Genomic DNA, 24819 nt, shown 5'->3' with positions numbered 1-24819 from the left:
TCCCCTGTGCTACACGCTACATTACGGTACCCTCTGTATGCACCGCACCCCCCTCCCCCATGAAAGGCACGCCACCCTCCGAGCTGCATCCAATCAGAGCTGCAGCAGTGAGCGTGTCATCCTGTTCTTCCCCAGTGATTTGCTTATTGAATAAAGGTACATTTTTTTGTTCACATTTATCTGTTTATTAAAATTGCTGTCAACGTTCATTAAAATAAGCCCTCCCCTGAAAATAAGCCCTCTGGTGTTTTTCTGTCCAAAAAAAATAAGACAGTGTCTTATTATCGGGGAAACACAGTAGTCCCTACTTAAAGGAGCATACATTCTAATGGGGAACACAATAAGCAAAGATAGATAGGTAGGTAGGTAGGTAGATAGATAGACAGACAGACAGAGAAAGATAGATAGATGATAGATAGATATTCCGTATGTGTACCTGCATCTATATTTATACACACACATCTACCTATATACATAGAGATATTAACAATTGTCCCAAAAGTATTAGTGTGGCTTTAAACTATTAAGACCTTACAACTATTAAAACCACACTAAGGCTTTTGGGATACCTTGTTTAGAATCAATATGAAGAGAATAAATCCAAATGTATCATCCCTCTGGGGCTCACTGTCCCAGTTGGGACCAAATATTTATTATACTGACATAGATAATGGGGCTCAGAGACATGACTTACCAAAGTTTGGGTAGGTAGTCAATAAGCTGGCCAGAGCTCAAACCCATGTCATCTGGCTCTATATCATGTTCTTTCTGCTGCTCCCTACTGGTTCCATCTTGGAGAACATCTATATCTGTTTTGCTCTGTGAAGAACTACATTTCTTCTCTTTCATAGAACGAATTCTTTGTTGACCTTCTTGCCATCTTTCTCTTGCAGGCCACTACATCCGAGGCATTTGTGTCTATGGAGAAGGAGACTTAAAGTGGCTAGCTGAGTCCCCATGTATGTTTGCCAACAAATTTGAGCTTGAAATATACCCACTTGTTTTGGAAAGCCTGGAACTGTGGCTTTCAGATAGAGACCTGAACCAAAACAAAATTCCATTGCAGTTCAGTTGGTATCTTTGATCCTCAGCAACTCCAAATTCAAAATAAATCATAAAGAAACAGAAATCTAGAATAAACAATGGCACTTCCTTATAGTACTTGCTTTTTATAGGTCATAAATTTCATTGCCTGACTACTTAACCTATACTGAAAGTACCTGCATTATAGTATAAAGCATGTACCAAAAGTGAAGCTGATATTAGGATGTAAATCAAATTGATGGTCTGATAGAGATATATGTTTTGTCCCCTCCCTCCCCTGGGCAATAGTGCCTGGCACACAGTAGGTACTATATAAATGCTTATTCCCTTCCCCATATCATAGTAGATGTAACATGCCCCCAATAAATGAAGAACAGAACAAAAGCTGACTGGCTTAGGAAAGCTGAGTGTTGGAAATTCATGTCATGTGATGGAATGATCTTCTGGGCTCTGGGAAATACACAGATAAATGTTTTTCTTCCACAGTCGAATCAAGGCTATGTGAGCAGGTCTGATAAATTTGCCAACTTAGTCGTGGGGTATTAGACTCTCTCTCTTCATTTCTGTTCTCTGTGCTCTTCCTCTAAAGAAATTACAATGCTCAAAAACTGCAGCAATTACTGTTCTAGTAACTCCGTAAAGGCAAGAAACTGATGAAACATGACCAACCTGAAGACTGAGGACCAATTTTAGTGTTGTCATTCTCACATGCCATTTAAGTTCCTGTTACTCCTTTGAGCTGATCTGAAAATGCAGACTCTACACTGCCCAAACAGCTGGTAGAGACCCAATTGAAGATATAGACTTCGTTTGTTGTTATCGCTCTTGTCATTCAGTGGTGCCCAACTCTTCATGACCCCAGGGACAATAACATGCCAGGCCCTTCTATCCTCCACTATTTCTCCAAGTCTGTCCAATTTCACGTTCATTGTTTCCATGACACTATCTATCCATCTCATTCTCTGCTGTCCCTTTTTCCTTCAATCTTTCCAACATCAGGATCTTTTCCAATGAGTCCTGTCTTCTCATTATACAACTAAAATATATAAGCTTCAGCTTCAGTATTTAACCTTCCTGTGAATAGCCTGAATTGATTTCTTTAAGGATTGACTGATTTGATCTCCTTGCCATCCAAGGGCACTCAAAAGTCTTCTGCAGAACCACAGTTTGAAAGCATCGATTCTTTGGCACTCAGCTTTCCCTTATAGTCCAACTTTCACAGCCATACATTGCTACTCGAAAAACTTTAGCTTTGACTATATAGACCTGGGTCAGCAATGTGACATCTGCTTTTTAGTATGCTGTCCAAAATTTTCCATACACTTCCTTCCAAGGAAAAAATGTCTCAATTTCATGGCTGCAGTCGCTATCTTCAGTGATCTTTGAACACAAGAATATAAAATCTGACACTGCTTCCATTTCTTCTCCCTCTTGCCAGGAAGTGATGGGTTTGGTCACTAAGGTCTTTGTCTTTTGGATGTTCAGTTTCAAGTTGGTATAGAAATCATACATTCTTTTAACACTGTTGCTTTCTCTTCTGCCAAATTTTCTTCTACTTCATTACTTTTGGGTTCTTAATTTGTTATTCTATTCTTCATATTTTCACTCTCCATCGTGTATTCAATTTGGTACAGTGGATAGAGTGCTAAACCTGGAGTCAGGTTAATTAAATTATATTAAATTAAAATTCAGCCTCTAACATTTAACTAGCTTTATGACCTTGGACTCATCACAACTTTGGTTTCCTTATCTGTTAATGGGGATAAGAACCTTGAAGGATTATTGTGAGCATCAACTGGGATAATATTTGTAAAACATTTAGCACAGTTCCTGGCACATAATAAGCCCTATATAAATGACACTTGTTATTGTTGTTATTTCCTACTTGGGTGTTTGTAATTTTAAGATTCTGCTTGGAGAACTCTGATTTCTGATCAAGATTCAGTTTTAATTCTTTCTTTTGAGAGTTTCATTTCTCAATTGAAGCATTCTGTATCTTGTTGCTATTATTCTATGATTTCTGGGGAGTCCATGGGAGTCTTTCTTTCATAAGATAATATTGGTTAAGGACAAAATTGTACATGGTAACAGTCACATTGTGTAATGACTGACTTTGATAGACTTAGTTTTTCTCAGTAATGCAAGGAACAACTCCAAAAGACTCATGGTGGAAAATGCCCATCCACATCCACAGAAAGAAATATAGAGTCTGAGTGCAGATAGAAGCATACTATTTGCTCTTCTTTTCTTTTGTTGTTTTGTTTCTTCTTTTTCATGATTCCTCCCATCAGTTCTAAGTCTTCTTTACATCATGACTAATGTGAAAATATGTTTAATATGAATGTATAAGTAGAGCCTATATCAGATTGCACACCATCTTGAGGAGTGGAGAAGAAAGAGAGGAGGAGAAAATTTAAAACTCAAAATCTTAATGGAAGTGAATGTTAAAAACGAAAAATAACTAAACTAATTATTTAAAAATAAATATTGGCTAATTTTCCATCATATAATACTTAGAATGCTTTGGGTTCCTTTCGAGGTTTTATATATTTTTCAATAGTTTTTCTTGTTGTCTCTTCTGGTATATCTACTTGTGTGTGAACTGCATCTTAATTTTGGCTTTTTCCTCTTGAATTTTTGATCTTTCAACTTATTTCTTGTTTTCTCTTTGGAATCTTCCTCATCCTCTGGCTCCTCCTCTTTTCAATGCTCCACAGACTCTGGGGTGTTTAGTAGAATCAGGCTTCTTACATTGGGGTATCTGAGAGTTGGCCAGGACTGGGTCACTGCCTTTAGTAACTTTCAAAAATAGAGGACCTCATCCATCTGGGTTTTGGGTACTTTTTCCCTCAGGGCCAACACTTGAATAATTTCCTCTTCAACCTATGACTTTGAACACCCAGATTTTAGCCTACTGAAGTCTTCTGTAGTGATTGGAGTTATTGTGCCAAATCAATATTTGCCATTTAGTATGGTATGAATGGTGTGATGAATGAGTGCTATTATGGGGGATTCATAGTGAATTCAGCTAGGTGGCATAGTGTATAGAGTACTGGACCTGGAGTCAGGAAGACCTGATTTTGAATCTGACCTTAGATGCTTATTAGTTATGTGGCCCTGAGCAAGTCACTTAACTACTCTTTGCCTCAGTTTCCTCAACTGTAAAATGGAGGCAAAAATAGCACCTACCTCCTGAGGTGGTTGCGAGGATCAAATGAGATATTTGTAAAGCACTTAGCACAGTGTCTGGCACATAGTAGACACTATATAAATGCTTATCCTATTCCCCCTTACAGTCAAACCCTGAGTAATAAGCCCATCAGCTTGTTTATATTCGATATAATAGGCAAACATGGAATCATTTAGAGGAAACCCTGAATGGGAACTTGTGTTAGATCAATAGCAACATGGCAATCACATTGTACAATGGCTGGTAGAGTTTTAACATGGACCTGAGAAGTTTCAACAGGTGAAGAGTCATGCTAAAGATTCAGTCAAAAGAATACAGCTGTGCTGTGTCCTTCCTTATACTTCTTGCCTTCACATTGCTGCATCAAAAATAGCAGAAGAAGAAAATTCAAATTTCAGGAAAATCTAAACAATGATTGAAGTACCAAAAATTGTGCAATGTTTTAAGACAGGTGCATCGGATTATTAGATTCAAATACACTGTATGGAGGCTCAAGTTAGGTAACCAAACCAACCATTGTGGGGGACCATAAGAAAAATATTCTTTGCTCTTGAAAAAAACCAGTAGAGCTAATCTGAATACTTGAATATACACTAAATTAGAATATTACATTGTTCAAAAAATATTTAATTTTAGCATATTTTAACATGTTATGCATGAAACAGTTTCGGGAAATGTTTCTGGTAATATACAGCCAGTCAAATGCATGATACAAGAACCCTTAAGGTAGTATCAAGTTCTGCAAAAAGTGGGGGAAATAGAAAGGGGCGAAAATAAGGAAGATCTGACGAACCCCATACTTCCCTCTTGAGTTGAATTTCTTTGAGAAAAAAATAATTGTGGGGCTCTGGAAGAGGAAGACATTACCAAGTTCTTTCTTTTCAGTTTCATAAGAGAAACTCATGAAGTAGAAAGTGTAGAACAGGTTTGACTTCTGACACTATGGCAAGAAGTCATCCCTTAGATAATAGTAACTGCACAATTAATGAAAGCTAGTCAGTGGTTCTTAGCATTGGGTGGGTTCCTGAGAGTGGACATTTCTTGGGCCGCCCCAAGAAACTAAGAACAGACCTACTTTCAAAGTTTGGGGATCAGAAAAAGATTCCAGGATAAATTTTGCTTTAAAATGCTATTGGGGAAAAGGATTGGTCCAATTAGAATTCAAATTCTCTAAAAGAGTGTAAGTTCTTTGATAGTAGGTACTGTTTTTCCTTTTGGTTTCATATTCCTGGGCCTTCCACAGAGTAAACATTTAATTCATACTTGTTGCATTGGAATGGAATGGATAGAGTGTTTAGACATTTGGATCCTAGGTGTATTCTTATGTTTAATTCTTGTGCCAAATCACTTTTTTTTTTTTGCATTGTAGAAACAAGTTATCTAAGATTTATGGCACCTGGTTAAAGTGCACATTTTCTTTTAAAGATCACAGGGGAAACAATACTGAATGTTTGTTTCAGTAATTTGTAACTGAAGAGAATTTTGATTCTAGGATAGCAGGTCTTAATTGTCAGATAAGAAAAGTGGTCGTGGCAGTTCCTTCAAAATACAAACAAATGATCAGGTCCAGAGAGGGTTCTAAGGATTATACCTGTCAATTCAAGTAAATAAATATTAATTGAAAATCTATATATCTCATATGACACATTGAGTTACATGAGTAGCCTGAGCTGGGACCTTCCCAGAAAGTGAGCGAAATTCATAACTGTAACAGAGAATGAGGGAGCCCTCTAGTGCCTTATCTGTTTTTGTCATGTTGCAATTAGACTGAGGAGTCAAAAGGTGGTTCTAAGCTAGAACCAACCACCTCAAGCAAAATTTAAAATCCAAAATGGTAATCCATAAACTCACTAAGTTACCAAATATTTTTTTCTGAGGAAAAAAACTTACTGTTGTACCAATGTTGGATTTAAATAAGAAAAGTTTACTTTTCTTCTATAATCTTATTTGATAAATGTAATACATATTATTTTATAAGAGAGAAACTTTACCAAAAGAAAAAACATGACTTTGTCACTGAAGAGAAAAAAAAAGAAATGAGGCAGGGAGTATTTAAATCAAACCTTAACAGTGGTATAGAATAGGAAATCTAGAAATCTTTTGAATGACTAAGCTTGAAAAGGAATATTTTCTACTGAACTTAAGATGGATTTGAGAGAAATATTTCAGGAATGGAAGATCTTCTCAGCTTCATGCTTCCCTTCCTAAAGTCTTGCATACTCTAATGAGGGGCTATACAGCATGTCTTCAAACTATTAAATGTATTTTTTAATGAATGATGTTCAATATGATTCTTCATGGGGCTATGGAAAGATATACAGGCTAATACAGTGGTGGTAGAGCTGAGATTTGTTCCCACCATTCTAGAAAGCAATTTGGATTTTTTTTAAGGCACTACAATGTCCTTATGCATTGACTCAAGGATTCCACTATGACTTTACCACAAAGTGATAAAAGACATGGAAGAGGATGCAGAAGAGAAGCAGAAGGTACTATTTTTAAGTTAGAACCAAAAAATGTTAGCTGTTTTCAAATTAGAAACAGGAATTTCTTGATGGTCAATGGTCCAAAATGCTAATTCCACATGATCTCCATTAAATTTCCATTTTTGTTAGGATGTACTTGTACTTAGATGACTTTTTTCAGTTCATCACACTGGACAAGCACAAAGGCTCTGTCTATGACGCTAAGAACAGACCCCCTGAAGAAAGCCATGCCACCATTCTCTTTAGCAATCTTCCTCCAGTAGTCCCAGCACACATGAAATCAGTTCCTTTGCACCCAGACTGTATTATCATCTAGCACCCCACTCTATCTAGTAATATAAAAGTATAGTGGAATGAGTATTACTAGTAGTAATACTAGTAGTGCTATAAAAATAGACCATGCCTGCTACAGCAGCCACCAATTATGTAACATGCCTCTTTCACAGTATCATAGATTCCAAAGTTGTGAAAAATAATAATGCCCTCCACTAAAACACTGAAACATCAACAAACTCCATAAATTCCATCAGACTAGGTGATTTTATCAGGTAGTCTCCCAGACCTTTTCATTCTCCTTCGGTGCCGGACTTCCCAATGCCAGCTGCCAAGCAAGTTCTTGCAAAAATGCGAGGGGTAGATAAAGGAGAGAGAAGCTGCTCCAGCTGCATCACCAGAGGCAAGATTACCAGCAAAATACCTCCCAGTCTGTGAGTGCTTGGCTACTCATTTCCAAAATACCTGCTTATACTTATCTTTAAAAGAAGAGTTTAGAGGCCTGGGTAGGGAAATATCTGATGGCATTTCCAAATTACCTTGCCAGAAGGAAAGCACCTTGGAATTTGGACTCTGTGTGTTTGTTCTTATTAGTAGTAATTTACCTGAATGCAAACACCTGCAGAAGAGGTTGAACTCACTCTCTTAGTGGGGTGGGTGGGATGGGGGGAGGGCAGCACCACTGTATTGAAGACAGCAACAGAAATGCCAGAAAGTTCTTGGTGAAGGAGATGGCCTATTCCATTATGGTTGCAGAGTGGGCAGAGTTGGAGGCAGAGGGATGGAGTAAAAGGGCCAAAACTTGGGAAGAACCCATTACTGTTTGCTGCCTATAGAGACCCTCTCCACAATTCTGACCCAAATGCCTTGGCTATTGTTCTTAACAGTTAAAAGAAACAAGATGCCCAGACTGGTCATGTCAAGCAGCACAGAGAGTAGGGGAAATCGTGCAGTCACATCAATGGTGTAATATGGCTATTATCTTCCTCTTGAAGGAAAAGGTGAAGTAACTTCAAGGGATGTACCTCCTCACTCCAAGCTGGTAGGGCAATGCAGTGTTCTTAAAGGAAACCGGAGGGAGGTGTCAATAACATTAAAAATGACCTGAGGTGAGGACAGGAGATTTGACCCTTCTTAGGAGGTTGAAAAGTAGAAGAATGTTACACAGAGGAAAAAGAGAAGGAAACACAGAGCTGAACAGAGTTCAAAAACAGATTTGAGACTTTTCTGGAAAAGAGGAGAAAACTGGGTAATCGGTTAAGGAAGCAGGGACTTGTCGGTTAAAGAAGGATATCATAGAAGCTATGAGCTCAGAGATCATTCAGTGGGGGGGTCTGAGAAAGAAGCTGAAAGTAATAATAGTCATTGATGATTCCCTGCTCAAAGGTCCTGAGGCAGCTGTTTGTTGACCTGAGAAACACAATAGAGGTCTATTGTCTTCCTGGGGCAAGTATCCAAGACATCACTGTCACCTTGCTCTGACTGATCCAAATGGATAACAACTAGCCACTTCTAGTGATTCATAGGGTTATAAATGGCACAGCCAAAAGGAACCTAAAAAATACTGCCAAAGATTATGAAGCCTTGAGCAAGAAATGGAAGATCCTAAAGGCACAGGTTGCGTTTCCTCACTCTCACACATTCAAGACAAGGGATACACAGGACAAAATTTGATTTAAATGAAAAACTGGTTTAAAATAATAGTATCTAAGAATAGAATTTGGACTTAGGGACATAATTTTAAGTATAGGCATGATGGATTCCTGGTGAAAAATAGAGTATACCTAACAAAGTCTAGTGAAAATGTAATTGTCTGAAACCTTGAGAATATAATCAAAAGAGCTTTAAACTAAAGAGGATGGGGGATGGAGAGACTGCACATATACATACACATATGTATATGTCTACATACACAATTACATATTTATGTACACATACATATATGACAATAGTAATAATTAAGCAAGGATAGCAATTGAGATACCTAGTAGCTCATAGGAAATACAACTTAAGAAAGGAGACAGTAGTAAAACCCCTAGTTTCAAACATCTGTATACAAATGCCCCAAATTTAGGTGACAAGAAAGGCAACTACATGTCTTAAAAGAAGGAAATTTTGACCTTAGAGGTTCTGGGACTTGGTGGGATGAAACCTATAACTAGAATATGGCTTTGGATGGTTATACCTTAATAAAAAAAAAAAAAGTAGAATAGATAAAAAGTCAGGGTAGCATTTTCTATTAAGAAAGTGTATTCATATGAAAAATTCAGGAACCAAAGAAGGGAAACATGATGAAGAAAACCTATAGAGAGAGAAACAGATGCGATTTTGTCACTGGAATATACTGTAAATCACATGGACAGAAAGTAAATAAATAAGAAGTCTGAGAAACAGATTAATAAGCCTATCACAGAGGCATGATATGATTGGGGGACTTCATTTATCCAGACATCTGTTGGAACTTTGCCTGCCAAAAGCAGAGCTGCTAATAATTTTTTTATTTGTTTTGATGGTAATTTCATCCATCAAAATATGGGAGAACCAACAAAGGGAAATTTTATTCTGGATCTGATTATTACTAGTAAGTAGAAATTTGTTGCTGAAGTAAGTGGAAATGACCAGAAACCTAGGAGAAAGTGAATACTTCTGCTTAATGTCAGTGATAAAGGAGAGGAAATCCTGGTAGAGTCTGATATGTTTGAGAAAGCAGATTTCAAAAGGTTCAAAGGAAATACAGAGAAGATCTTACCAACTAAAATTCTTCAGGGAATGTCTACCCAGTCTTAAGATCCTCAAGAATGAAATTTTGAACACACAAAGGGAAACAATTGCAATGAGGAAGTAAAATGAATCACCTTAAAGAGACCAATATGGATGCATAGGGAGATCCCAAAGCAATTTAATTTTTTTTTAAATTGCAAAATATGGAAATAAGGGCAGATAATTGAGAAGGAATATGAGTATGTCATAAATCTTGTTAAAGGGGGGGGGGAGGAGAGAGAGGGAAAGGGACAGTCAGTCAGTCAGTCAGTCAGTCAGTCAAAGAAGGGCCTAGACCATCACTTGGAGTGGATAGAGAGGTGTGCTAGTCAATGTTTAGCAACCAGCCCTTAAGGGGCAGGGAGAGGGGAATGTCTAAGAATGACAAACTTTTAAGTTTAATCTGCATCGTTAACATTTTCTCCACCACTTTCTTAAGTCTAGACAATCAGAAAAACAATGAACCAAGGCGTGGTTTATAGCATTTGCTGATTTCCAATGTGTAAATGCACACACTGAAAGATTAACAATCAGGGGTGGCCAGGTGGCTCAGCAAGTAAGAGTACCAGCTCCAGTGTCGGGATGACCTGGGGATCAAATCTGGGCTCAGATACGCAGCACCGCACCCAGAAATAACTGGCCCTGTAACCTTGAGCAAGTTACTTAACCCCGAATGCTTTTAAAAAAAAAAAAAGAAAGATTAACAATCATCTTGGCAGGGATCTTTCTCTAGCACACCATTGGGTATAGGGGACAATGGTAGCTGACAACAAAAAGAAGGAAGTGATGTCTAATTCTTATTTTACACTCTTATCTCTGCCAATGAGAATGACCTTTGTACTGGAAATGACAGAAGGAGGAATGTTGACTAGGAGAAAGTTGATACCAAGTAAAATTGTAATAATTAAGAGAATACTTAGTTTCCCTTATTGAATTCAAATCATCTGACCCAGATCAATTATACATTTGGATACTGGAAAAACTGGCAGTTTTAATTGCCAAGTGCCTGTCACTAGTATTTGAAAGGCTATGGAAAAATGAGACATACCACAAGATTGGAAAAGGGCAAATGTCCTGATTTTCAAAAAAGGAGAAGAAAATAATCTCCAAACTAAAAGCCAGTAAGGTAGCTGCAATTCCTGGGGAAATTCTAGTGCAGGTGTGGGAACCCATGGTCTAAAGGCTACATGTAAGCCTTCTAGGTCCTTGGGTGCTGTTTTTTGAGTCCCAAATTTTACAGAACAAATCCTTTTTTTAAGGGAATTTGTTTTGTGAAGTTTGGATTCAAAGGGTCGAATCTAAGAACCTAGAGGACCACATGTGGTCTCAAGGCTGCAGGTTCCCCACCCCTGTTCTAGAGTGAATCATAAAAGAGATGGCTGGTGAACATCTAGAAAAGGGGGTAATTACAAAGACCCAGGATGTATTCATTATGAACAGGCCATGAAGGACTAATTTTATTTCCCTTTTTTTGGACAGTTACTAAAGTGGTAGATTAGGATATTGCTACAGATTTAATTTAGTTGGATTTTAGAAAAGTTTTTAAATCAAGTTTCTTATACTTTTCTCACAGAGAAGCTAGAGAGTTGGACTAGGTAATAGAGTTAGATTTAGAAGCAGTAAAATAGATGAACTTGAAGAGTAGTTATCAATTTTGTTGTTAAGTCAACTTTTTAGTCATGTCCAATTCTCAATGACCCCATCTGGGGTTTTCTTGGCAGTTACTAGAGTGGTTTGGCATTTCTTCCTCCAGCTCATTTTACAGACAAGGAACTAAGTTGGGTTAAGGGACTTGCCCAAAGTTACACAGCTGGTAATTGTCTGAGGCTGGTTTTGAATTTCCTAATTCCAAGCCCAGTGCTCCCTCCACTGTGACACCTACCTGCCCCTGTAATTATTAGTAGATTGACGTAAAATTGGTAGGAGGTCTCCAGGAAACCATACTTGGCCTCCTGTTATTTAATATTTTTATCAATGACTTGGATAAAAGCATAGATGGCATGTTCATTAAATTTGCATGACACAAAGGCTGGGAGAGGTATCTAACACATAGGATGGCAGAGTCAGAATCCAAAATGATCTTGTGCCTAGAACATTAGATAAAATATGATAAAATTCAATAGGGACAAAATATGAAGTCCTACATTTGAATACAAAAAAATCAATAAGTATTATATAGAAGAGGTACACTTAGCAGCTCTGAAAAAGGTATGGGGGGTTTAGAGGACTACAAAATCAAAAAGTCAGCAGTGAACTTTGGTCACCTAAAAAGCTCATATGATCTTAGGCTGCATTGAAAGAGGTATAACTTTTTGTTGTTGTTGCTTTTTTGGAGGGGCAATTGGAGTTAAGTGATTTGCCCAAGGTCACACAGCTAGTAAGTGTTAAGTTTCTGAGGTTGGATTTGAACTCAGGTCCTCCTGACTCCAGGGCTGGTCCTCTATTCACTGTACCACCTAACCACCCTAGAGAGGTATAACTTAAGAAATAGGAGGTACCCTGCCCTGGTCAGATCACACCTAAAGCATTATTTTAAGCTTGAGCAACACGGTTTAAGAAAGATGTTGATAAGTTCAAGAGCATCCAGAGAAGGGCATCAAGAATGGAGAAGGGCTTTGAGTTCATGTTTCATGAACACTAGCTGAAGGAACTTGGAGTGCTTAATCTGGAGAAGAAAAGTTTGGAGGCAGAAGGACATAATATTTACTTGTAAGTATTTTAAGATGTTGAAAGAGGATTAAGAATGAAAATTTGTCTGTTAAGAGTTGACATAACTAACTCCATTTTGTTCTGTATTTGCCCCTCCTCTCCCTTTTATTTTTGCTATGTTATGTTTCAGTACATACTTTAGGGATGGCATAAAGCACGATGTCATTCTCCTTCAATTTCTCCTCAATTATTTTATAAAAGAGGACCTCAATAGTTCAAGTACCCTATCTGATAAAGTATATAGTTCGCCCTTTATGAAAGCTTATTGACTAAGAAGGTATTGTTTTCTTTGGTCTAGTGTAAATGGCTATGCTAACATGGATATGTTCTTTCCTTTATAAGAATTTAAACATCCCCTTTCTCTTGTATATTTTCCAGCTTAAATGCTATACCTGCTCTCATAAATGACTTTGAAAGAAGCACATCTTATTTGTTGTTACTCTGTCTGGCTCACATAGCTTTAGAGGGGAGAATATATATACACTATATCTATGTATATATACATAAACACATATATACACACATGTATGATATATGCACATATGTATAAGTATATATATCAGGAAATGAAAGATGCAATAACTGCAAAAGAACTGGTCTCTTTAGACACAGGAGTGATGGAGTCACTTGATCAAAGATAGACCAAGTTGAACTGAAAGACAGAAGTTACTGAAGAAGACAAAATATGAAAACAATTCTGAAAAGACTGAACTTCAAAATCAGATCTCATATACATATATATATATATATACATGTAGGACAGAACCAGGAATATTTGATAGATGGCTCAGATACTTCTTTCAAGCTAATTTCTTTTTTCAAATGAAGATGTGCCTTCTCTTCCTCCAACTCACCGCTGCATTGAGAAAACACACCCATCTATGGTTACAAACATGTATAATACAGACAAACATATTTCCACATTAGTCATGTCCCAAAACAATGTCTCAATATGCACTCTGAATCCGTCGCCTACCCGGAGTTGGTAGCATATATGTACACATGTGTACATATGCACACATTTAAAACATGCAAACATGCATGTGTATGGATGTGTGTGTATATATGTATATATACATTTATATGTCATCCCCCAAGTTAACACACACAACACATGCATCACCTACTGATGGTGTTTATCAAAATCCTTGTGAATAAACTGCAGTTTACCTTTTGATCTGTATCATGTGCTGCTTTATTTGGAAGCAGCTAGTAAGGACCTTGAAAATTCTAGTAACAAACAGCTTTGTGAAGAAGGGATCAGAATTGTTCTGTGTCATTCAAAAGTGCAAATCCAGAAATAATTGGTAGTAGTCCCAAAGAGTAAAATTTTTCAAGGTAATTTTTTCTCAAATGAAGATCTGCTTTCTTTTCCTCTAAGCTCCCTCTCCTCCTCCATTGAGGGAGAAAACAAAACAAACTCCCTCTTATAAACATATATGGTACAGCAAAACATGTTTCTGCATTGGTCATATACAAAAAAAAATTCTCAATCTACATTCTAAATCCATCATCTCTCTATCAGGAGATTGGTAAAAGTATTCATCATGATTCCTCTAGAGTTGTGATTAGTTATTGTGATGATCAGGGTTCCTAAATCTTTCAAAGAAAGCACAGAAGCAGTAAATGTACAGTAGTATGTGAAAACCATATGGCCATAAGTAGACAAGGAATGAAAATAAAATTATTAATATTTTCAAGGCTAGATTATACAGGAAATGCACCAGAACATATTAAAAGCATACCCTCAAAGTACACAAGATTACCTGGAAATGGCCCAGGGATGGATCATTGGATCATATTTCAAGTTGGAAGAAATTTTAGAGATCATCTACTCCAAACCCCTCATTTTATAGATGAGAAAATTGAGGTAGAGAGAGATCAAGCAATTTGCCCAGGCTCACTTAGCTGGTTAAGTATCCAACTGGGGCTTTGAACCTGGATACAGTACTCTCTTCTCCAAGTCCAATGTCCCATCTGCAACACACAGTGGTGTCAAACTCAAATAGAAATGGGGCTACTGAACAGTATATATGGAGCCATGCAGGTGTATATTGACTTATAAAGCCACATATTAACATGATCTATTTCATTATATTTTTATTTTGCTAAATATTTCCCAATTACATTTTAATCTGGTTTGGCTGCACTCAGGAGTGTTGCAGCCACCTTTGGTGTTTGACACTTCTGCATTATATAGTATGCTTCTTATCTGATATGGTTTAAACCACAACCACTCCAAGAATATGTAAACCTGGGAGGATTCTGAAAAATGATAGATTTTTAATCATATCTAGATATCAGTCCTATAAAAGGGTGAAACACACCATGCAGCTCAGAAGAACATCATTTAAAGAAGTTGCCCTCCAAAAATGGAAGTAATTATTATAGTTGGAGCAGTGATTACTTTAGTTTTCTGCCAACATATGTACTTTTTAGAAGGGCAAATCATTTCAGAGACTATTCTGAATATTTTTTCTCCCCCTTATTTAAAGAGAAACATAGTACATCGTGTATATGGGTAAGCTTTGAGAAAATATTTTAAAGGGGTCACAATGGATATGAACATGCTTTGAAAAGCATAATAAACATGTAACATAAGATTAACATGAAACTGCCTCCAGTCCTAGAATAAAAGGCATGCATTTTTTTTTTATCATTCACCCTACTGTTGTAATGATAATACTAAAAGAGAGATTGAGGCCTCTCAGAAGTTAAAGGCAAAATTGGTTTCTGCCATTCATTCATGTGTAGTGGCTCTTTATTTTTAAGACTCTCCACAGAGCAAATGTTTCTGTTCCTGCTGGGAAAAGCTGGGGATATATTCTCGTCTTTGTTTAGCTTGCAGCAATTGAAAGCACCATCGAAGATAAACAGTGTTTATTTGGGGGTTGTACAATATGGTTATATAGCTTAAATTAGCACTTCAAGGGGAGAATGCTTTTGAAGTGCAGCCCCAAAGGAACAATCTGTCTTTCTTTACCACTGACTGGAAAAGAGAATTTTAAAAACTTCAGAATAAAATCTGACTTTGTTAGAATGATAGTAGCTACCTAGTAAGTAGAAAATTGCATTTTTATTTCTGGCACCAACAATGATCAAATGTTAGATGCAATTGTAAGGGGGGAACAAATTACACATTGATGAAATTGTTTAGATTAGATAATTGTACCAATAGAAATTAAATTATTTCTATGATGATGCTCTTCTTTGCAGCCTAGTATCAGGGAATGTTACAGCTGCAAGGGGCCATATAGATCATCTGGTACAAACTACTTATTTTACAGATAAAGAAAATGAGGTACTGAAAGTTTAAGTGACCTTTTCCTAGGTTACAAGAGTAGCAGGTAGAAGAGATGGTATTCAAATCCAGGTCCTAGGACTCTCTACCACCCTATCCTGCCACTCTAGTGAAGCTATCATAGAACAAAATCTTTTTCTCTTTCTAGTTCCATGAATGACCACTGCCACTAGCTGATTCTCACTTGAATAGTGCAAAATTGGTAACTGATGATTAATAGTTACTGACTGGTAGTTAAGAGTTTTTAGTAATCACTGTAACCAATTTCTAAGGCTCAGATTTGGATTTCTTTTGTATAGACCTTGGTAGAAAATTTGGTAAGGGACTTCATAGGAGACTGTGCACACAATGGAGACTGGACCTGGTCCAGAATGACCAAAGATGATTCAACCTGGTCAGAAGATGTGACATAGGTATCCCATGGGGGACTTTCCAGAGAATGGGCAACTCTGTGTTTTCTTTGTCATTATGGATTCTGCAGGACTTGCCCCTCTTTTTGCTAGTCTATATAACTATGAACCAATCACATTCTTAGTTTAGTTTGCATCACTGGACCTTATGTAACCACCAAACTGTTGTTCTGGTTATAAAGTGTATCTTTGGTCACTGAGGGATCACTGACCTCTACTATTAGCAATTAGAGCTTTGCTAATAGATTATGCTTGGACTTTTGTGCCTCAGTTTCTCTTCACTGCTTTTTGAGACCAAATACATTTCTACTTAAGAATTCTCAGTGAACTTTGCAATTCACAATGACGGTGTCTTAATTTAAGATGTCCTCTTCACCCCACACACAAACTAATCTTAACATGTATGCAAACTTTTTGAAAATAGGGGTTTTTTTTGTTTTTACAACAACTAAATTTCCCCATGTAGCCTTTCTTCTACAGAGCCATCACTTATAACTGAGGAAAATAATTCAGTATTAACCAACATAGCTCCAAATCTGACATTATATTCATTGTTTGCACTTAAGTCCCTTTTATACATTAGAAATTCAGCTACATTGACTTGTCATTCTTCACAAAGGGCACTTCTGTTTCTTCTCTCCATGCCTTTGCACTGGCTAAGGCCTGTGCCTAAAATGTTCTCCTTCCTCATCCCTGACTCCTGGATTCCCTGACTTCTTTCAAGACAGCTAAAAATCTCATTTTCTTCACATGATCTTTCAGGGTACCCATCTCTTTTTCAGCCCCTGCCCATTATTTTCCTCTAAGACTACCTGAGATTTTCTTCTGGACTTAAACTGTATGTATCTTTCATATATATATATATATATATATATATATACACACACACATATATATATGTCATAGATATTTGTGTTAATGCTTAAAAGTCACATATAGCTAGAGAATGTTCTGGAAACAGAAGAATTCCTTCTATATATGTAGTACAGTTGGCATATCAGAAATGTTTGTACAAACAAGTTAGATGAGACAATCACAAAATAAGACTTAAGTAGGTAACATTTTCACTGTATATCACCTTCTTTCCCTATACCTTCCACCTCACAGATTGTCCACATCTTATTTCAGGTGTCTAGTTCTCTCCTTCCTTACACCTGCAAATTCATCTAAGGAGAGGCTCTGAATTTCAGGCATTTATGATTTAAAGTCACACTAAAGTTGATCTACAGCCAAAATAGCTAGGTTGGGAGAGTGTTAGACTGAAGATCTAAAGGTACTTGGCTCAAACATGGGTTTGGGCAGAAATTTGGGCAGTCTAGGTAGCACAGTGGATAGCCTACTGGACCTGGAGTTAGGAAAACCCAAGTTCAAATCTGGCCCTAGACACTTACTAGCTGTGTGACCCTGGGCAAATCACTTAATCCTGTTAAGTGTTAAGACTTAAGTAGGTAAGTTCTTGAACTTAATTAAATCACTTAATCCTGTTTGCCTCAGTTTCCTTCTCTATAAAATGAAATGGAGAAGGAAATAGCAAATCATTCCAATATGTTTTCCAAGAAAACCCCAAATGAGTTCATTAAGAGTCACTGAATAACAACAAAAGCTGACCTCTTACCTCTCCTATGAATTGTCATACTATTAATTTTAGAAAGCAAGGCTAAGGATTTTTTCCCCTATTAATGAATGAACAAAGCATTAAGTGCTTACTAGGAGCAAAGTACAGCATTAAACACTAAGAATTCAAACAGAAAAGTAAGATAGCATCTACTCTCAAGAAGCTTATATTTTAATGTGGAAAATACACACGGAAGATGTCAGCTTCAAGTCATATAGAAAGCTCTCATGGTCCTTAGGGTGCAAGAACAGATGGCAATACCTCTTTAATTTCTTTCCACTGGTAAAATATCAGTTTTTAATGTTGAACCATGTGGCAGTGCCAAGGACTTTGCGGACAAAAATTCTCTTTTCTGGTCTTTAATAGATGTGGCTGTAGCACCTACTAGAACACTTGCCAACCTGCATCTTCACAGAGGTTACTTCCTCAGCTGTTGTCTGTCTGTCTGTCTGTCTCTCTCTCATATAGGTTCTGCTCCCCAAATGATTCCTGTGAGGGATGGGTTCAAGACCAATGGTCTGTGGGGTGTTGCCACTCCCAGGGCTCTTCTGCCCATCTACCTATTTGTGGCAGTTGGTAAGCATTTTTTAATGGCTGGTGTTGAGGAGGAAGGTAGATTCCTTCTCTACCATAATTTCTCTTCTTGTTGAGGGCTGCCAGGGCTGGGTTAGAAGTGGGTTTGGTAACTTGGGGGAATACTTCTTTTCCCCAAGGCTGTTGGATTTAGGGTCTTAAGTTGTCTCCATAAAGAGAAGAGGAGATGATAGAATGAGAATGTTTTATTTGTCTGGCACATGCCAACTCCCATGTCTCCTTCAGGGAATTAAAAAAAAAACTTCTGACATCAGCCTATTGAAAGGGAAAAAAACATTTTTGATCAGGTACAGCCTGTTCATGTTGATATTTTTTTTTCTTTTTGGAGGGCAATTGGGGTTAAGTGACTAGCCCAAGGTCACATGGCTAGTTTTTGTGTTAAGTGTCTGAGGTAGAATTTGAAGTCAGGTTCTCCTGACTCCAGGGCCAGTGTTCGACACCTAGCCACCCCCCATGTTGATATTTTAAACCAAGCTGGCTTGTCATTGTTGTAATCTGAGGGAGATGCTACAATCCATCTTTGAAGTATTTGGCTTATCCTTTTTTCTGATGTTAGAACAACCGTTCAGGTAACCTTCATGTTCCAATTCTTCCAACTCTTGCCCAGTGAAGTCAATCCGTTTGAGGGAAAATAAAACTACAAATGTCCTAGTTAATCTTAAAAAGCAAACTGCTAGATGAAAACACACTGTATGTCCTTAGGTTACTATAGTAACACTATATTTTAGAGCAACTAAAATAGACAATTAGCACTTCAATAACAAACTAAATTGTACATATATATGCTTCTCTTTATATAAGCAAATATACCACAGCAGGAAGTCAACATGGTCACCTGCTTTTATTCAAGTCCTACCCTCAACCCTTTGAGTAAGTTCTCCACAATTCTCTGGCAGGTTAGAAGGATGACTAGGGTTGTTTAAACAAACCAAACTAGTGATAAAGCTCACATATATATTTTTAATTATTGTACGAGTTACTGTTAATGCCAAGTAGAATTGCTTTCTCTCCACAAAATAACAGCCAAAATATTAAGTGATTGATAAATGCTTTAATTGAGGACAATTAATCCAAAAGATAGTAGCAGGTAGCTTATAATGGTTAATCACAACGTAAGCCTACCTCCTACAAATATATATAATAGAAATACACTTATGCCACAGTAGTTTTATGTCCTGCATCAGTGCTAGTTCAATGGATTGGTTGTACAACCTTGGATGCAAGTGGAGAAAGGGATAAACCAAGTATACTTTATTACCTTTAATAAATTCTCAGATTCCTAATAAAAAAAATTCTCTCTATGGCACATAGGTAGTTGCTTTAAACTTAAGTTATATTTAAAAGCTTAAAGCCTCCATTGCACAGAAACATATAGCACAATAGAGAATTCTATTGTGTCACCCAGAAATGGGTGACATGCTGCTCTATTTCTACTGAAATCAATTAGTTTTTCAAGAGGTAAAGCTGTGTTCTTGCTTTCATGGAGAAGAGGGGGAAAAAGAGCACAATTTTATTTTTTATTCTTCTTTGAAAAATGTAAATAATTTTTTTTTCCAATTAGATGTAAGGACAATTTTTTAATATTCATTTTTATAAGATTTTAAGTTCCAAATTTTTCTCCCTCCTTCTCCTTCCCAAGAGGGCAAGTAATCTAATATAGGTTATACATGGAATTTTTAAACGTTGCTTGGGGCATACTACTCTGAATCCTAAATAATGAGTAAAATGCATTTACTGTTTAAGGATCTTTATTTTTATGGAGGTCATTCTTCATTACCTCACTATGTTCCAAACCTCCCAACAATTATATCCAAACAAATGCCTATGTAACAAAACAAAGTGTGACTTCTGATCCACCACAAAAAGCACCAATATAGCCACTGTATAAGCACCTTGATGGGAACTACTCTGTAGCTGCAGTTACTCCTGGATGTCATTTGGGATTCTAGAAGCAACAGTATCCAGAGGCTGCCAGTGACAATTCATCAGGGAGTCATAGAGCTCTTCACTTCCCACCATAAACTTCTTGTTCAGGTTCTCAATATCCAAAGGAATCTGTGGATCTGCAAAACCCAATAGTGCATGAAAGCCTGGCTAATTTCACCAAATAATTAAACAGCTGATACTTTCAACGACTGTCCCAAAATAATTTCAAATGAGCATTTTGTAGTCTTTAAAACGACTAAAAAAAAACAAAACAAAAAAAAAACCCATGTGTAATGTGGTCAAAAATAGGAAAATTGAAGTTTAAAACACCTTTTAAAACTAAAATTTTTCATTTTTGGAGAGTTTTCATACTATTTTGATAAAACTTGTCATTTAGAATTACAATACTCCCTCTTTTCTCCAAAACTTAAAAGTGATGCATTTCTTAAATATGTTATTTTCAGATATTAAACTTCCACTTTTATGTTCAAATAGTAACAACCTCTAAGATATGAGCAAGATGATTATTTCTTTAACTCAAGATATTTTAATTTGTCACTGGCTACTAAGAGTCCCCTACACATTTCAGCAGAAATAATTTTAAATCTTCCTGAGTACTTTCACAATCCCTCCCCCAACATGCAGATCTCTCCCTTCATTAGGGAGATAAAAAGAACATGCTTTCCCTTCATCTCATTATCATCATTATCCCCCCAAACCCCACACACTTTGAAATATCAATAAGTTCTCACTGGAAAAAGCTATCTTTGCCAAGTCAAGCAGGAATAGTGTATTCATTGCCATATCCCAAGTTGATAGTGTGAAGAAGGGGAAGGACTGCCCCCCCCCCAATTTAGCACCATATATCAGCAGGGTTGAGTGGGGTCTTAGAAAGCATTTAAGCCAACCCCATCATTTTGGGTTTGAATTAACTATGGCATAGACAGGCAAACTGATTTGACCAAAGTGACACAGTCATTTTTAGAGAGACCCAGGATTCAAACACCAGTTCTCCTGACTCTTAGTAATCTGGTATTCTTTTTATAGTCTTATCTTAAAATAATTGAATTTTGGCTCCATAACAATGACTATACAATTTCACTACATCCTATTCAGTCAATACTTAGTAAATTACATTGTGGATTACACAAAACTAAACAACCTAACACCTGACGAAAAGTTCTGCTTTCCAGCTAGTGTCTTAACACTATAACAAGAATAATTTTAATATACATTTTCAATAAAAGCAGTAGATATATTAGTATTGCAATTACCTTCAGTTTGCTCCTCATCATTATTTGTAGTCCAAGCCTAAAATTAAGCACCGAGATATTAAAAAAAAAAAGGCTACTCCTATAAACCTAATTACTTAATAATCATTAATTTCTCTGGAAAATTTTACTGTTCTTTAAGGAAACAGGGGTCTGAAGTTTGAACACATGAAGAATTACAACATTGGTAAATTATAACCAAGAAAGGGGAAAAAAAATTCCTGGCCACAAATCAACTTTTTTTTTCATCTGTCCAATGAGAAGGCAGTAGATATGATTGTTAAAGTTCTATCCTAGTTTTAAAATTCTTACATCTTATCTTCTAAAAGAGGTCACAAATTCTTAAATACACTTTCCTTGTAAATTCTAAAAGTAATTTTAAAAATTAATAATTAATTTTTTTAATATTTCTAGTTACACAACACTGTGAAAGGTAGAATGACCTTTTCAAAGGCCATGATAATGAAACATTCTGAGTATCCGAAACCAGATATACTAACTTAATTGTAATTGTTCAAGCTTGGCAGAAATTTACCACAAAATTATCTTTTGCATAAAAGTAATTGCATAATCAACTCATTTATCAGTGAAATGTTTTCTGTAAATAACTTCCATATTGGATTGTGAACTTTTGTGTTTGTGGAATAAAGTAAATATTTAAGTCAAGGGAATATAAAATGCAGTGAATTCATTTAGATGAGTAATTACCTCTGACACAGTTGGAATTTCAGCTAGATCTTTAGTGTTCTCCTTTGCAGAGGAGACATTCTGAACATTCTCATAAGATATAAAGTTGTAGTTATATTCAAAATATGGCTCAAAATCTGACTGCAAATAGCAGGTTTGGTGCTGTTGGTAATAGGTACCACAACTGTCAAGTTGTAACTCAGTCTTCATCCTAACAGAGAGAACAAAATCATGAGAAAAGGAAATGTGGTATAGTAGAAAGACTTGGCTCTGGGGTTGAGAAGGCCTTGGTATGTACCTCAACTCTGCTACCTCTGTGACCATGGGCAAGTTACTATACTGAGAGGGACTCAGTTTCTTCATCTGTAAAATGAAGAGTTGGAAAATGATTTCTAAAGTCCCTTCCAGCTTCAAGTTTAGTCCCCTAGAATAAGTCACAAATAACAGCACCTCTTCCCCTGCCGAAGAGTAACATTTCTAATTTTAAAAAATCATCAGTACAAGATGATTTAAGTTTCATTTGTTTCAAGAGACATTTTTAAAACATTAAATGGTCAGAAGTTACATAAGACCTAAATCACTAACTTACTCTTTATGGTAAAACAAACAAACAAAAAACAGAGGTATAGGAGGAAAAGGAATCTCACCTTTGCCAGTACCAGAAATAATTGCTTTGTTGGGTTAAATCAAAATCGAGAGAAGTGGAACTCCTAGCCATTGATATAGAAGTTCTAGGTTTTAAAGAACAGTAACGAAGCAAACATAGAATTTACTTCCCTGACCAAACCTTCCCAGCTTTCTGAATAAATATGGCAACTAATTCTTGACACTTGCTTCAGAGTTAACTCAGCTGTTTTCACTCTGATTAATTGCAAAATTCTCGCTTTCAACTTTTACACAGGTTAATCAAGTCACATCATAGTAATAAGCAAAAATTTAAGGCTGACTCTACAACTTGATGTTTATCTCTTTTCAAGTCTTCTGATAGGAAATTAAACAGGAAATAACAGTACCTCTCTAGGGAAGTTTCTGTGTGTGGTTCTGCTTAGTTTTTTCCTCTGATTGTAATCATTATGCCATTAAACTGTTGTAGTATTTGGCAGATGAAGAGAGTATGTTACTGATGACTACAGTTTTCTGGCCACGTCTTGCAGAAAATGGTAAAGGAGTAAAAAGAATCAACAGCTTTGGTGCTAGTAATAATAGGCGCCACAGTGGTTGCAACTCAGAGTTAAAAGAGAGGAGAGAGAAAAGAGAACAAAATTATGAGAAGATGAGAGGCAATGATGAAAAGAATGCTCTGCATAGGGACTGGGGGCCTGGGCTCATATACCAATCCACTTCCTTTCAATCTGCTTCCTTAACCACTTAATCTTTCTGGTCCTCAGGTTTTTTGATCAATAAAATGAGGGATTAATCCATCAATCCTTTAATCAAAAGAAGTTATTCATCAATTAACAAGCATACTGAATGCCAGGTTTTGTGTTAGTTGGTATATAAGATCCCTTCCCATAATAAGTCTATGATCCTATAATCCATAAAAAGAATTAAATCTATGGAGCCAATATATATATACATATATAAATTTTTTTTTACAAAAATCCATATAGTGCTTCAATAGAGAAAAGACTGCCTACAAATTTTATTTGGCTCTTAATGGTAACAGAAATGGACGCCTCCTTAATTGTCTACCAAGACAAACACAAATTATTTTTACCAAAACATCTAATTGCACAATGTTTATTACATATAAATGTAAATTACAAAAGTAATAAATGCAATCAATCAGAGGTCAGGACCTTTATATACCTTGAAGGGGAATACTACAGATTTGTTGTTTAAAATAAGTGGTTATTGTTTTTATTTTTGTGAGAAGTCAAAGAAGTTTGATAAATCCATACATTTATAGCAGTGACAATGCATATGAAATAAAGACCTTTATGAGCCCTTTGCAGAAACAGACAGTATTTCAAAGTATTGCTTTATTACTATAATATTCAATAAGCAGTATTTACTCTTGCCTAAATATAAGTATGAAAACAGAAATCAGGTCACATTAACAAGAGAGCAATCACAATTTTAACAAAAAAAAAAAAATGAGCCAGAGATAAGGTCACTCTCTAACATTCTAAGCCCCATTAAGTGTGGTGAAAGCAGAAAGAGCCCTAGATTTAGACTCAGAAGTTCTGGGTTCAAATGACACAGCCTCCTTTAGCATGAGTGTTTCTGAACCTTGCTTTCCTCCTATGTAAAACAGGCACACCATTTTCACAATAACTTCATGGGGTTGTTGTAAGAAAAATAACACATTTGTCAACCTCAAAGTGCTGTAAAAATTTGAATGATTATTTTATGGTCAAAATAAACTAGTTAAAAAGGCTAAAAAAGTTTCAAATTCTTTCACACTTCATGTCAACTAAAGCAATATTCCATAAAATTTCAAAAGTCCCTCATAAGAACCTTGAGAAGGCATGTGACCAGCTCACCTTCTCCTCCCCCCATCAGTATCAATTTTTCAGTGAGTGAAACCTGAAGCCAAACAACTCCTGAATA

At 36.5% G+C, this 24819-nt stretch overlaps 1 protein-coding gene across 1 annotated transcript; it reads right to left on the bottom strand.

Moving 5' to 3' along the window:
• Positions 1-19413: 19413 nt before the first annotated feature.
• CUNH6orf52 (chromosome unknown C6orf52 homolog) lies at positions 19414-23182 on the bottom strand. Its single transcript, XM_069103461.1, has 4 exons — positions 22914-23182; positions 22288-22477; positions 21583-21619; positions 19414-20445 (listed from the first exon to the last, which is right to left on the bottom strand). The coding sequence occupies exons 1-4, from the start codon at positions 22982-22984 to the stop codon at positions 20303-20305; spliced, it is 441 nt and encodes a 146-aa protein (XP_068959562.1). The 5' UTR covers positions 22985-23182; the 3' UTR covers positions 19414-20302.
• Positions 23183-24819: the final 1637 nt, after the last annotated feature.

Source organism: Petaurus breviceps, unplaced genomic scaffold (assembly GCF_028583685.1).
Source record: "Petaurus breviceps papuanus isolate PSGF00001 unplaced genomic scaffold, PetGlider_PUasm1.0 582, whole genome shotgun sequence".
Lineage (NCBI taxonomy): Eukaryota > Metazoa > Chordata > Mammalia > Diprotodontia > Petauridae > Petaurus > Petaurus breviceps.
This window is presented reverse-complemented; position numbering and strand designations above follow the sequence as displayed.

What these genes read in the sequence shown, in the direction of transcription:
- CUNH6orf52 (XM_069103461.1), bottom strand. Translation starts at nt 22,984, where the DNA reads ATGGCTAGGAGTTCCACTTCTCTCGATTTTGATTTAACCCAACAAAGC. An exon ending in TATTTCTGGTACTGGCAAAG is followed by an intron (nt 22,478 to 22,913) that starts GTGAGATTCCTT and finishes TCTCTCTGTTAG; the next exon opens with GATGAAGACTGAGTTACAAC. An exon ending in AAATTCCAACTGTGTCAGAG is followed by an intron (nt 21,620 to 22,287) that starts GTAATTACTCAT and finishes GCTTAATTTTAG; the next exon opens with GCTTGGACTACAAATAATGA.